The sequence below is a fragment of the Scomber scombrus genome, chromosome 9 (assembly GCF_963691925.1).
Source record: "Scomber scombrus chromosome 9, fScoSco1.1, whole genome shotgun sequence".
Taxonomy (NCBI): domain Eukaryota; kingdom Metazoa; phylum Chordata; class Actinopteri; order Scombriformes; family Scombridae; genus Scomber; species Scomber scombrus.
Window position 1 is genome coordinate 7192085 of NC_084978.1, and position 15892 is coordinate 7207976.

Below are 15892 nucleotides of genomic sequence, written 5' to 3' on the forward strand. Positions count from 1 at the left end.
AGTAATAACAGACATTTTTTATATGACTTTAAAGTAATGGAAGTGATCAAATTCAATTCTTATTTTCCAGTTTAGACTTGTGAAACACACTTTAAAAGGAAACTTCTGTACTGAGTGATAAATTAAACTGACCGATTCTGTGGAACTTGAGTCACATCTGCAGAAAATGTTGACTCATCGTGACCCAAATTGATTTAAGTGCACTTGAAAAGCATGAAGTCTAATGCTCAATATTTATCCAAAATAATTGGAGAATTTTAAAAATAAGTCCAACTCCTACGCAGAGAGAAGAGACTGCAATGAAAGAACAAACACATTTGTGACATATCTTCAGTGTAAAAATAGAACCAGAGATAATTATTATTTTTCATATTTTTACATTAAAACAACACACTTGAGAAACCAACTTTTATTAATCCAAAAGGGAGCATAGAATATCAAGGTAGGAATTAAATAAGGAACCAAACTGATGAGACAAAGCAGGCAGTGTACCAGACCATCGCAGCTTGCATAAGAACACTTTTGCCTCGTCTCCGTTAGCTGAGCTGAGTCCAGCTGTGGTTCAGTTATAAACAGCTGGATCTCCGCTGCAGACATAAAGCAGCGAGGCTCAGCCAGCCGACAGCGGAGATGCTCCATGAGCCAGAGGGACCACAGCGAGGCCGAGCTCAGGCCAGCGGAGACGAAGCATTTCACAAAACCACGAGTCAAGTTTCATGCGCAAAAACAAAAATTATCAAATCACAACTTGGCAGCTCCAAAAATAGAACTTTCTTCCTTATTACAATGGTAATGAACATTAAAAAGAGCCTTTTCTCAAAAACTGAATCAAACAATTGCAGATATGTTTTTACACTATATACATCATCTTCCTACTGCTGCATGTAAAATATGACTTTATGACAGCTTTTACCAAAGCAACTTTAAATATATTATCATGTCATTTGTTATAGAGTGCATTAAACATGGCAGAAAAGTACCTTTTAAAGTCCCAAATAAAGTAGGAGTGATTAGACAAGTGCTCTAGAAGGTACATTTTAAAATTTAAGATTAATTTGTTTTGAGACTATAGATCATTTATAACCTTAATAATTATATTCTGTATCAGTCATGTATCTATCTTTGTAATTATTCAAATTGCTGCGACTATTCTAATAAAGCCAAAGCACTACATATCATACCATTATTATTTGATTTAAATACATTTTGATCAGATTAACTAAAGTGACTTGAGCTCTGTTATGTAAATATTGGGCATGACTGCTGGAGCTTCATGGCCTGAACTCTAATTTTAAAGCTGATATCATTTTAGGAAAATTATATTGTATTTTATGTTACACTCGATTACATACATGAGTCACAAATAAAAGCCTAAATGGTAAATATGTGATAATAATGTAAGGTAGATATTGTATTTAATAGATTTTGTTTTGCAATCAAAGAAAAAGGCAAAATCAATAACAAACAACTTCACAAAGTCAGTTGACAAAAAACAAGTTTTAAAATTCACATGCAAAAAAAAAAAGAAGGCATTTTGTTGTGGAAATATTGCTTCTATCGTCCTAAGACGGATGAGAAAACATGACCAGTCGTGTATTTAACACAACACGGCCCATCAGTGCAAATATTCATGAGATCAAAAGTAATGAAAGATGAAGTACCAGCGATATTGGTAAGCGACGAAGGATGCTGTATCATATTAGTAAAAGTGATGATGACCCTGTTTTGCTATAATTTATATCTCAGACATTTTAAATGATGGATTTCTGATGACTGTTTGTCTCTAGCTAAAATAGAGACATAGATAATGGAAAAATGGAACCTACACAAGCAAAAAAAAAAAAAACTATCTCCAGTGTCTATCTGTGTTTTGTTGCATCTTTCAAGCGAAAAAGCAAAATGTTCTTCTCTGTTTGTTAAAGTGGACGTCTGAAAGTTGTATGGCTGTGTATAAGCGGCTGATGGAAGCAGCAGATTTTAGAGTCAGCGGTCAGAATTTACCAGCATTTTGACCGGCAGCTTCTGTTAATGACGTACGCTGACTGGTTCTGTAATGAAAGGTCCTTCGGTCGCTGCGGGGCTCAGTGTGGGCTGCCAATGGCTTCATCTGCTGGCTGTGTAAACGAAAGGCTCTACTTAAGGCTCTAATTTTTTAAAAAGTCACTGTTCTCAGTTGAATTCATAACGCCGTCAAACCATGTTGAAAAAAAAAAAAAGAAGATGCATCACTTAAATTTTTTTATCTAATCCCGCTGAGGTATACTCTGTATTCACCAGTTAATGGAGCAAGCAGCAATGCATAGATTGTAATATTAACAGTGTGTGATTCCTATCGCAGTGCTTCCCAACCTTTTTTGGATCGTGACGCCTTATTTTTGCAACTTCTTCACCAGCTGTTCCCTGTTCAACCGAAGAGTGATTACATTTGTTTTTCTGCATTAGAGACCAAAAAAAGAGATTATCCAGTTAATTCAGCAGGAAAAGGGCAAAAAGATTTTTAGATATTACTTTTTTTCTGAGGGTCATGACTTTAGGTTGGGAACCACTGGCTTAAAGTCCTGTGTTTGAAGGAACGTCACACTTTTTAAAACTGATATCAGATCTAAATTTCTGTGCTAAATTGCTGAAGTAGCCCCAGTGTCTGATTGGGTTGATATGTTGGATGACACCCATTAAGAAAAAAAAAAAGAAAAAAAATAGAGAAAAAAAAAACTTTTCGAAATGACGTTTTCTTGAGGAGAAAGTAAACATTTGGTACAGTGAAAAAATTATTCAGGTGTTACTTATAATAGAATCTGGAAGTTTGTTTTTTGGCTGCTGAGCGAACTGAGAAACTTCTGACTTCTGGTCCCAGTGCTGCTCAGACAGGAAGTGCTTGTGTGCTGTCACGCTCACACATACGTTGTCTCACACACCCTCACACCTGCATGTTCACTCTAAATACTGAATCATCCTAACACTTCCACACGCACACACACACTTTCTCACACACAATTTCTCGCACACACGTCAGTTCATCCTGACGACTAGGCTACCTCAGTCACACTCTCTTTCTCCTGCTGTTAGCCAGCTGAAGTTTTGTGTGTCAAACTTGTCGACTTCAGGCACCAACAACAGCAGGATCGTCTGACACTGTGTGTCCACATTCACAATAACTTACTGTATTGTCACTGACTTTAATAAATACTCAGCTTTCTGCTGCTGTTGGCCAGGAGAGCCAGGCTGAGGCGCCGTTTGCTCTCCATCTTTCCTGAGTGGTTAATCGCTACATCCCGCTGGTCAGTCGATGCGGTTACCACAGATTGTGAAACGGTCGATCTCCAGCAGGTCCTTTTTAGGAGTCCTGTGCTTCAGTTCTGAGTCTCCGTGTGCCTCAGCCTCCTCTTCTTTGGGGAGCGAGGTTGCAGGTTGCTCATCTTCAGGCGGTGGGATCGGAGGATGGCTAGCCGGTGCATCAGGGCTGGCTTCAGTGGGCGGCGGAGGAAACAAGTCAGTCCTGGGGGTCGGCTGAGTGGTCACAAAGGAGGAAGAGGAAGAGGATGGTGTGCTGCAAGGTGTGACAGGAATCTGCTCCACCTTTGATTCACCTGCAAAGAACAGTGAACTTAAATTTAACTCAGACAGAAACGATGACAAATGGATGAATGAAACTTTAGCATTAGCGTGGTACTACTACTATGTTACCATCGCCACAAGCAGCTACACAATGTGACTGTGAAACTCTTAAATGCCATCTTCCTTCTCTTCACTATCAATATTTCCACTTCTGTTTGCACTTTCATATGAAGCACAGCGATGTCTCAGTGCAGAACTTTGCTCTGTGAAGTGACAGTTCAGTCTTTTTCCTCTCCTCTCTATCAGCCACGGTGGACTTTTCTAGGGTTGAACTGTAATATAAAACTCAAATAGAATCTGAATCAGAAACAGGTTTATAGCCAAGCAGGTTTTCACATAGTTACCTGTGTGCATGATGGTCAAATTATAAAAGTAAGAAAAAACAATTAACAATTAGAGCAGCAACTAATGATTCATAATCAACTGGATTGATTGTTTCGTCCATAAAATATCAGAACTATAGCCCCAATAAAAGAAGACCATCCATTTGTTTTGTTCCTACGGTTTTTTCTTCTTCTTCCGACCAACAGTTCAAATTCAAAGATATCCAATTTACAATAACTGCAAGTAGCAAATCCCCATATTTGGTAGCCGCACCCAGCAAACATTTGGCATATTTTTATGATGTATGACTGTAATGTCTATCATTTATTCAGTAAATTATTGTATTGTTTCAGCAAATTGGATATAACTTCTTGCTAGAAGATTATAAAAGTAACCATCACCCTCTGCACGGTTGTCATCCTTCTTTTGTATGAGCATTTTTATTTTCCCCCCATTCTCCATACTTGAGTTATTCTACTGCTGCCTGTTGTAGCTGTTTTAAAAGCTGTTTCATCTGCTTTTCAAACTGGGAATGAATCACTACTGTCTAACATACAAGGATGCTTGAAAAACAAATAAAATAGATCATTTAGAGCAAGAAGAGACAGATGATACAGTATGGAGGAGGGTGATGTGCTGACTTTGAGCAACAATCTTCAGCCTGTAACAAAAGGAGGAAAGTTGTTGTGGCTTGAGAGAGAGGAAGTGATTCAACCTGTTTGCTCTACGAGTGAAAAAACCTGCAGCCAACAGTTTCAAAAGAGCTCAGAGGGAGAAGAATGAAATGTCGCCATAAAAAAAGGAAGGAAGCCGAAATGAGGTATGCATCTTCACAGTTAAATCTTATCACAATCCATCGCATTATGTGAAGAGAAAACACTGCACAGGCTATTTTTTTTTTTTTTTACTTTGAGAGTGTAGTTACATTAGAAATCTACCAAACAGAATAATTCATTATATTGGAGAGAATTGAGCAAAGCCGCATTGGATATTAACAAGACGGCCCACAGGGACCACCACCCAGCCCCGGGCTAACTGGCTACAACAAACCTCCAATTCTTACTGTAGACAGAGCTGAACTGACACTTTACAGTACAGAACTACAGCAGTCTACTATGTGTATATATACTGTATATGTGTGTTTGAGTAAGGCATTAAAAAATAATTTATAGACATGATAGCGGTCACAGGAATAGACCGCATCATTGCAGGCCAACAGAATATTAGAAATGGGGTTTTCTTCACTTCTGTCTGAATAATTCAGTGCTGAGTTAGTGAGGAATTCATTGACCTGCTTTTTAATGGTCAATACATAAATCCATCCCCACACACCTTATTTCATCCCTTGTTTCAGCTGTATTTTGACTTAACCCTTACATACTGTTCACAGTCAAATTTGACCTTTTTTTTTTTTCTTTTTTTTTTACATTTGAGAGCTGTAAAAACACCTTATACACATTTATTTGATCCAGCCATTCCTAATATGATGATCCCCAGTCTAAAAAAGTTGATACACATTTTTTTATATATGCAAATGTTCAGATTTGATGTGTTTATTAAAAAACAAATATCAAAAATCAGCATTCAAACATTTGTTGTATTCATCATATTCTATAAAATGTTCTCCTGGACCATAAAATAGTGTTAAATGCCTTTCCTCCATTTAGGAATGACTGATGGGGAATTTATGAATGTGAATTGGTGTAGAGATGAATTATGAGTCAGAATTTGAACAGTATGTAAGGGTTAAAGGTTTGACTTAGAACATATTAAAGGTGGGATCAGAATATTTTTGCCTGTGGAGATGGTCACAGTTTGAGATTAGGTGATCACAGTTGTATATTCTTGCTGTGAGTTGGCTGAGGCACGGTCGACTATGCGTTGGACCCTGAACAAACATAGTTTGACTTCACTGTTCCACCTGACCGAATCAACAACATCATTTCTCTTTCACTTCACCATGTGGCTTTCGCTTGAGCAAATGGCTGATGTGAAACCGCTCATTACTCATTTCTGCCTTCCGGATAAAAACATGCAGTATAGACAGATGGTGTATATAATTTTATGTGAATCCAGATCACTCTAAAGAAAAAAGACATACAGAAGAACATAATTGTGCAGTGAATCCGCTTGAGAAGCAGGTAAAGCTTGAGGCACGGACTAAAGTAGTTAGTGTGGCATCTGAGGTCGCTGGTCAAATCCCAGCAGCGGAATATGTGGGAAGCAGAAGGAAAGACTTTAATTTCCCACAACCTCAAAGTGGTTATTATTATACTATGTATTTTGAAGTGTGGCGCCTTAAGCCTTGTAGCTGCTACCGCTGCTTTCAGATTCATTTGAAACTCAAGCACTGGTAGCTTTGATGTTTGATATGACATGATGCACCATCAGGATCTTTGTCATTTTTAAAGCTCTTGGCTCAGCTCAGCGGGCGGGTCCGTGGCACACACGGGAGAAAAGATCTGCAGGGATTTGGCTGCGGATGACAGGAAGATACTGCCACCTCCGAATCTGTGTCTGATTGTGTGTGTGTGTGTGTGTGTCCGTGAACAATTTGTCAAAATGTTAACATGAATCTTAATGAAGGAATTCATATGTAAATACATTTAAGTGAAAGTAAGTTGTCTTTTTACTGTTGATATGCATTAAATGTGACATATAGGACGATTTTTAAGACACCGCTATCACTGCACAGTTTAGTCCCTAAAATGTCAGTTTTATGTTCATGATGAAAAAGTTACATCACTATATTGTGAAGCCCAAGGTGGCATCTTTATATTGTCTGACGAAAAGACCCAAAGATATTAAAGTTACTATCATACAAGACAGACAAGCAGCAAATACTCACAGTTCTGAAGCTGTAGCAAAGCAGTGTTTTTACAACAATGAATTGATTATCAATAATAGTTATCTAGAAAAACAAACCTGGAACATCCCAACAGTTTCTGTCACTCAAAGTCTCCAACTTGCTTTACACCTTCAGCTATCAATACAAAATATGGACTTGTCTAACTATCAACAATAAAGTTTGTGCTTAAATCATCTCAATTACTGCTGGTATAAAGTTAATGGGCTTGATTATAATTATTTAGTTTAGACAAATTAAAGTGTAAGGCCTAATCAAAGTGCTACAATCAAAAGTTCAGTATGACTATGAAAATGCTTCAACTTAAATATTATATTATAGACCAAATCCACACAGGTTGAACTGAAAAGATTAGTCTGTTGAATTACATTGAATCTCCAACTCCTTTGATCACTGATAGATCATTTGGATAGTTTTTCAAGCAAAAATGCCACATTTGTTATTTTCAGCTCTTGAAATGTGAAGATTTGCTGCATTTCTGTCTCATATAATTGTAAGTGAATATCTTTCAGGGGGGTTTTGACAGTTGACGTGACAAAACAAGCAATAATATGTTATCTTGAGCTCTGGGAGCTTATAAAGAGCATTTTCAATTTGTCCTGACATTTTATGGATGAAACACTTCATCAACAAATAGAAACATGTTTACTTTGGTAAGTTACCACTTAGAACATAAAACAGTGTGCAAAAAATGATTTGGGGAACATAAATGTGTTTAAAGTGTTTTGGAAAGACTCAAACTTAACATCTGACAGGCCATGATCTGATATTTAGACACCTGCCTAAAGCTGGAAACTGAGCTCCAACCTGCTGACAAATCTGTGTAGATACAAGTATCAGCTAAATGCCTAAAAATTTAAATTTAAGTGTAAGCTAAATGCCTTATTCTTCCCTTAGGTGTTGTGAGTTGGTAAACCTTGTGTCTCTTTGGAATCTACAGTGCAGGAAATGGACAAAAACAGCATTTGAAAACATTAGTAATTAGCTCGTATTTACTGTAAATCAGTATTAAAGCCTCTACTTGAAGATATAAAACAACATTGCTTTCTTTTCTGTGAAAGAAATACAGACTAATGAGTATTCTGCTCATGTATGTGTTATTGAATGGCCCTTGTTTTATTTACAGTGTGTCAAAGTGCAGAGAGACAGGAAAGATCAGCGAGTGAGTAGGAAGGAGAGAGCAACATGGATCATTTTTCAAAAGCAAGATTAAATCCCTGGATGTCTCATTTACAAGATATCCTTCTAGAGAACCACAGGGACGCACTCTACACTTATCCTATCTCCAAAACAGCATGTAGCCATTTATAATATACAACTTATAACATTTCAAAAATTAAAGTTTAATAAATACAAGCTTGTGTCTAATTGAAAATAATTTTAAGTTGTCTGTCATCTGCATGATCACCTGAAAAACCACTGACTTTTTTCATGATGAGGATAACAATGCTCAATAAAACATCAATGTCCAATGTATTATCACTAATTTGGGAATATTGGTTAAAACATTTATATTATAGTATGTATTTATGGCAACTACAGTAGTCATCAATGTCAATGGACTTATTTAATCAGGATATTAGTTTTCTTATTAAATAAAAAGAAACAATGTAAAATAGGAAATGTAGTTCCAGTATATAAAAGCCTGGAAATATAAACTTTCACTGTAGGAACACTGATATTTCCACACAGTGTAATTAGGGAGAGGGACAAAGTGTGATCAAGCAGAGATTTTTTAATAATTATGTAGAGTGATTTGAACACTCCCCCTTAAAAATAGGCCAACCTGCATGTTCCTCTCTTCAGATAAACCTGACCCAACGGTATTTTGTCCCTGTTACAGTAATGAACACATTATTTGGTACCTGCTCTGACCAAAACCGGATAAATAGGATTATGATGTGAATTACTGTTTGTACGTTGTTTAAAATGCAGTAGCTCTATAAATAAAAGTTTTAAATGCTTTGAACTTTTAGAATATATATCCAAATTCTCTCACCATTATCTCAGAGTAGACTGTTGTATTATTTGGTTAAAACTGATAGAAACTTGGTCTGTGAGTGCTTTACCTGAAGGTGTCGGACATGTGGCCTGGTCAGCTTTGCCGGGGCTCTTCGTAGACGATGACGGAGCTGTCGAGGGTCTCTCAAACAGTTTGTCCTCCATGTTGGCCCTCTTCACGTAAACACATGACTTTCCCAGCAGCACGATACTGTTCAGCACTTTCAGTGTAACGAGCCTACAGAGAGAAGAGACCACTGCAGTTAGACCTAGACTTTCCCTTTTTTCAAAAACTGCTTGGAGTAGAAACTAATTTAAAAACAAAACAATAAAGATGTGACAAAGTGTTAGGCGCTCCACTGCAGTGCTACACATTTATCTGACTCTATTTGTTGGTTTTCCTTTAAATATGTGCAATCCATCACAAAATATTGCTTTGCTGACAGCGTTAAAACATTTCATACATCTTTTTGCTCATTTGGTTGATGGACTCTGCCCTAAGTTAAAAATACTGTAGAGTCTGGAAAATTGTGATGACAATAAATTGCAAAATAATGAGGATTACGATTATAGTCATAAATTAACAGCCTGTTCCAATCTCCTTTGCTGTTTTTCTGCACCGAGATGTAGCAGAGTTAAGTCAGTGCTGTCTTGAGCTGGGCTTCAGCTATAATGAATCTCTTCTAGCATCTGGTTTAAATCGCCACTGTTCACATCTTACCACTGACACCAAGATATTCGTGTGTATCATCCTTCTGTGTTTCTGGGCTTTGCTATAAGGCCTAAACTTGACACTGTGATCAGACAGAGACAGACACATTTAGGTCTGTGGACCACTGCTTGCTGTGACAGGGTGTTTCGGACTGAGAGCATGGCTGATTCTTTGCCAAGGCACATCGGTCTGTTCAGGCCAGAGCTATTTTTAAATAAGGGGGTAGGGGAGGCCAGAGATGGCACTAGAGATGACAACATTGTATTCTTCACCCTGAGGGAAACTCTTCAATGGTACAAGCCCAATAGGATACAGCAAATGAGAATGAGTGCAGATATCAGCAGCTCATCGCAGGGTGAACGTGAGGGTAAAGTGTTAATGCTTATGTAACCGTGCATGTCTGTGAATGTGTGTTTATGACGGTGCCTGCATGTGTTAGTGTGCATTTAAGAGACCGAGGCTGTGCAAGCTTGTCTGTATATAAGTGTGTGTGTGTGTGTGTGTGTGTGTGTGAGTATCTGTGCATACTCAACACACTATGAACAAAAAAAATGAAATGCAAACATTCGCTGATCCGTAACAAAATGAATACTATGTAAAGAAATTAAAATATAGTAATACAGACGTCTATGATCCTACAGTTCAATAAGGAGAGGGAGTGAACTGCAAAATACTGAGCACCAGATTATTGTGCATGAACAACTTCAATTTCAGCTTTTAAATCTCTTACAGAACCACATTTTTCCAGTCAGATTAAAATATATACAGCATATAAAATAATAATGTCAAGTTCAGTATTATTTGGCATAAAAGGTCATTTAATTGTAGATGCTGGAAAGGGCAATCTTCAATAAAATAATGCAATAACAATAAAGCAAACACTATGATTTTAATATACTTACCCAAGATAAAAAAGGAACACACATGTGTATGACAGTGCTCCCTGCACCTTTACTGAACTCATCACCACTCGAATAAGCTGTTAAAACATAAAAAAGCATAACAGAGTTTCACATTTTGTAGCTTTTGTAAGAAGTAAGACTCAATTATTGGTATTTAGTGCGTGAACAGCGACAGAAGGCAGCCTTTCTTACCAGAACAGCCAAAGGCAGAGGGATGAAGCCCATCCTCCGAGCCACTGAGTCACTGTAGTCAGTACAAGCCTACACAGTGACAGACAAGCACAGGTTACAGCATTCAACAAAACTGCATTGATTAGCTGCGTAGGCTCAATGTTGTTTATGCAAGTAAAATGACAGCAGGCGGTGTGAAGAAAGAGTCGCTTACATTCTTCTGTCGACTGCTGACAAGATCGAAGGCCAAACTGGCTCTGTATTCACTGTACACCTGTGACAGAGACGAGAAGGAGAATGTAGTTTGGGAGCAAACAAGTCTCATTTAAGAAAGGCAGTGGACAACAGAGTACAGTGTTACAGTACACATGTGCTGTGTGTGACGAGTCGTTAGCTGGTGGATGAGGCTGTTTTAGGAGTAATGATCAGATTTAGGTCTTACATCTGCAGTGATGTCGTTGAACTTAGTGATGAATGCATGCTTAATGATGTCAACAGCAACTTCAGAGGTGAGGACCATAAAGACATCAGGGAACAACACCCACAGGTGGTCTGAGGGAAGAAATGACACAAGAAAGTTTAAATGTTACACATAAAAATGTTTTAGACTTAATTCATGCTGGGAAAGTTTCCTGGATTGTGGGGCTGTAGCTGTGACCCCAACTATTGCCCCACTGCAACCTTTACATCTCATGTACAACTAACAATTCATTTCCAATACCAATGTATTTACCCCCCCTCACGATGAGCCCACTCTCTTCAGAATGGCCAAAGTTACTGCTGATGAAAATCCAACATTTCCTGCTTTTGCCACTTCATATTAAAAGCTTTTAAATGACTAAATAACAAGCACTTACATTATTTTCCTCATTATGTGACACTTTGGCCATGTTTAATATAAACATCTGACACTGTAACATTATATATATGACTGAAAATAAGGAAAGAAATAATAGGTCCCTTTTAAAAGAACAAACCTTTTCTGAAGGTTAGTATATTTGCAAACATTACCAATATTTAATGTACATAGCAGCTTTGGCTCTCATTACACACTTCTCATTTTAACAGTTAAAATGGATGTGATGGAGGTGTTAAGTAGGTAATTAGCAGAGAGACGTTGATTTGGTTTTACCGCATATTGTAAACAAAGCAGAGCAGGCACCACTAATGCAGCAATGCAGGATAAGTGAATTACAGAGGAGTTGAGATTCTTGTGCCTCTTGAGCAAAAGAAGGTTGTGGCTTTCATTATATTAGTGCATCAGCTATGATTGGTGTTGACAGGCCATGTCTGTCATGGTGAGTCTGGTTTGGAGAGTGGCAGGAGGAGCTGACTGTTTTCAGAGAGCTGTCAAACAGAAACGCCCAGCTCTCATCCCTCACTCTGCTCTGTCGGCAGTTGAAAGATCCCCATGGTGTTGCAGTGGTTCAACAAAAAATATAAGGAAAGGAGCTGCTAAGACTGAAACCATGACTACAACCGACCCTTGTGCTGGAGTGGAAGTATTTTAAACTTTAAAGTTTAATATATGCTTCTTACTAGATCCCTGACAGATAATTACCCAGGTTCCATGAGAACTGCTCCATATTCCTGAGACAAACGATGAGCAGGAGAACGTAGCTGGTGAACCGCTCCTTGATATCTGCCGAGATAAAATAATCAAATGTGTAATTACAGTATCTAAACCCTGTAACAACATGGCTAAATACACATTTTATGTCATTGTGCTGTATATGTGTAAATGTGTGAAAGAAGGTTTTCAATAAGACAGATCCATCAATTTTTATCATGCACTACTTTGCTAAGAAATGCACAGTGAAGTAACTGAAGAGTAATTGTGCATTCATTATAGCAGCACATAAAAGCTACATTACCAAATTAATGGATGCTATAAACATCCATCTAGAGTAAAAGGAAGACTCAGCTGAGGATGTTTAGCATGCAATCATCTGTTCTGATAATGCCATGCTCTTTAAGACCAAGCTTAGCTCAATAAACAGTCAATCTTCCTGGTTGTGAGTGAAAATGGTGAGGGAAATGGCAGTTGATAACAGCTTATTGTCTTCTGCTGTCATTACAATACAATAAGAGTGACTAAGATAATAATAAAAATAAAAAAAAAACCTGCTGCCTCGGGGGAATTAAAGGAGAAATGCACAAGGAATTTAATCTATACCTGCATTTGTATTCTTCCTATTAAATCAACATGGATGGATTCGTAAAAGCTTCCTATGTGAGGAAGAGAGAGTAACCCTTTGTATGCTTTGGTTGTTCCTTGCTCTGAAGGTTTACATTTATGGTTCAGTGCTCAACATTTTTACCAGGAGTAAAGTCATTTCTGTCATACATCTATCTAATAGAAACTGATAAACAAAGTATTTCAACAGGTCTGTCACATTTTAAACTTTTGCCTTTCTATCAAACAACTGACACATTTTCTGGAGAGCGATATCAGAAAGTACAAAAGATACTTATTTTGTACAACATATTCTTCAGATTTCCCCCTGTTGTTAAACTGAAGCAGTAAAGCCAAGGGCTCGTGAAGCAAATAAAGCCTTTAGGTAAAGACTGTGAGACACTTATTCTCTGTGAATATTTTTACATGTTTTTAATTTTGTAAGTGTAAATTTGGAGCAGACTGACTTCATTAAATAAACAGTGAAACAACACAATCAACCATGGGCGTAGATGACGTAGGGTTGGTGGGTTTTGTAAACCCATGGGCCCTCTTGTGGTGAAATCCTGCGGCATCACCATACTGCCGAGGTTTTTTTATTTTTATTTTTTTGGTTTAAATCAGGGGCGGCTGGTCATAGGGAGGTTCGGGACGTGGTTGACCGCGGCTGCCTTCCCTCGTAGCGGCAGGTAGCACAGAGTGTAACGTCAGACTGGGTCACTGCATTATGTTGCAGGGGGGATACGAGCGGCCCCTCGATCCTAACCTCGAAAAATTATATCGGATCTATCTCACTGTTCCAATAAGCAGTGCACAGGCAAAGCGCATTTTAAGTCGCCTTAAACTAATTAAGTCATACCTGCGCTCAACAATGAGTGAGTCTCGTCTCTCAAACCTGGCATTACTTTTCATTGAGAGAGATTTCTGAGAAGGCTAACTTTAACAATGTTGTTGAGACATTTGCCAGAATGAAGAACAGAAAAACACAGTTCTAGCTCAGTAGTGGCAGTAATGCAAAGTTGCAAACTCATTTATTTTGTGCCTGTGAATATTCTCATTTGTCCAGGTCATCGTTATCCCCAAAGAAATTTAAATCAAAAGCAACTGGACTTGGTTATTTGTCTAGGAAGACTGGAACAGTCCCAGCCTGGTCAGATGCGTACATGAACTGATGAAGCGGAGCCTCTTGGATGAGAGGTGAAACGTCTTCCTAGACAAATAACCAAGTCTGGTTGCTTTTGTTTTAGATTTCTTTGGGGATCATTTATTTTGTATTTTTTCAATAGCCCTTTTTTCTCTCATGCAGCTGCACTTTTATGTTTACCAATGTTTATCAAAGTTATTCTTAGTGAGAAGATTTCTATGCCTGGTAGTGTAATGGCACCTTTAATTATTTTATTGTAATTTTATTTTGTGTATTTATTTGTATTTGGATTGCGTTGGGAAAGTGTTATTTATGTTATGTTGGTCATGTGTGTCATTTATTTATTAATTTAATTTGCCTGTTTGTATAGGGTCTGGGGAATGGTTGGCAATAAAAGAAGGCGGCTATTGCAATTCTAATCACTCTCATGGTTCATTCTTGATGCACTTTTTTGGCTTTTTTTCTGTCCTCTATTTGTGTGTGCGGCGGGCCCCTTTGACCTCAAAACCCATGTGGAATACAGCCCAGCTACGCCACTGCAATCAACACTAATAATAATGAATTAAATGAATGATTTTGGAAAAGACAATGCATATCTTACCACTGTTGGACATCTGGAATAAGTTGTTCTTCTCAAATTTCTTGAACACACTTCCTTTTATCTCCACAAACTGTGTTTAAGAAAACACAAAAGGACAAAGAAAGAAATGCAGTTAGTCATAAATACTATCCTGAAAATAAAAAAAAGATAAATTGCCATGTTGCAGCTACAACAGCAACATTTCATCACCGGCATGTCAAGTTCCATCTTCCTGGGATACATCAGCATACATATTATTCAAATAAAATGCGGTTTGCAGGCACATGTGCATATATTTTGTTTGTGTGCATGTGTAGCTGCTTCAAGAATCACATCAGGCTTTTCGGTTTGTGGACAGATTGTTGTGTGCACTTGTGTAATAGTAGTAGTAGGTTTGCATATGACCGGCTGTCGTGTGTGTTTGTGTGTGTGTGTGTGTGTGTGTGGTGGGGGGTACTAACGTTGTTGGACATCATGATGGTGAGCAAGGACTTGTTGTGTGAGTTGAAGGCGACATTGAGGGTGGAGGCTTGGACCATGATGAGGATAGCATGGAGGACTAATGGACGTTCACTCAGGAAAACAATGGATGTGAAAAGCCATTTAGCACTGAACCATAAAAATCTAGTTAAAAGCAATGCAGCTTACTGGTTAAACAGACTACCTTCTAACCAAAACCACAAGTACAATACTTCAAAGCAGTCCAGCTGCGACCATCAGAAGTAATTTGTCCTCTGCACTGCCACTCTGTATAGTAAAAGCATCAGCTACATGCTTAGATTATTAAATGTAAGCATTTAAACACTCCAAGATCAATATCATCTTAACAGTTCAGTCACAAAAACCTGGAATGTATATCTGAATGACTTGTGTTAAAGACAACTAAATATACACATAGTGCACTGAACTAAACTTGTTCAAATTCAAGGCACAAAAAAAGCACATTCAAAAATGTTTTTTAAGTTCTAGTCTGTCTAGTTGGGACAAAATAAAATAAAATGAATTGTAGTGACTGTCACGCTGAGCTTAGAGACTTTGTTCATCCCCTCTAATGGTCACAGAGCTCACAAGTCACACAATAGTTATGAGCATTTCATCAGACTTTACATCATTGGAAAGTTAGAAACAGAGGAAAGACGTCAACTGTCAATCACAAAATATAATATCAGCTTACTTCACAAACGTCAAGCCTGTGCCTTTGAACAAGAAGGATACAAACATAAAAGACAGCCATTAAGAAGTGAGGGATGACTCCTATACTGTCTCTTTTCCGTTCTTTGGGTTCTGTAGCTGTCCAGTAGAGAGCATCCAGGATGTCTTGACCAAAGGAGGAGAAGAGGCGATCTGCTACCTGACAGAGGAAGGACAGGTGAACTTAATCAATCAGTATGTGCTTCAAAC

The 15892-nt window shown here is 38.0% G+C and overlaps 1 protein-coding gene across 1 annotated transcript in view; it reads right to left on the reverse strand.

The window, feature by feature from the left end:
* Positions 1-400: 400 nt before the first annotated feature.
* The window catches only part of tapt1a (transmembrane anterior posterior transformation 1a), a 33507-nt gene continuing 18015 nt past the window's right edge, over positions 401-15892 (reverse strand). The window contains exons 5-14 of the mRNA XM_062425390.1: positions 15707-15842; positions 14953-15050; positions 14513-14582; positions 12153-12233; positions 11034-11143; positions 10806-10865; positions 10613-10681; positions 10421-10497; positions 8875-9044; positions 401-3587 (exon numbers count right to left, since the gene is read on the reverse strand). Of these exons, the coding sequence (XP_062281374.1) occupies positions 3280-3587; positions 8875-9044; positions 10421-10497; positions 10613-10681; positions 10806-10865; positions 11034-11143; positions 12153-12233; positions 14513-14582; positions 14953-15050; positions 15707-15842 (1179 nt within the window). The 3' untranslated portion in view covers positions 401-3279. The remainder of the gene's footprint in view (positions 3588-8874; positions 9045-10420; positions 10498-10612; positions 10682-10805; positions 10866-11033; positions 11144-12152; positions 12234-14512; positions 14583-14952; positions 15051-15706; positions 15843-15892) is intronic.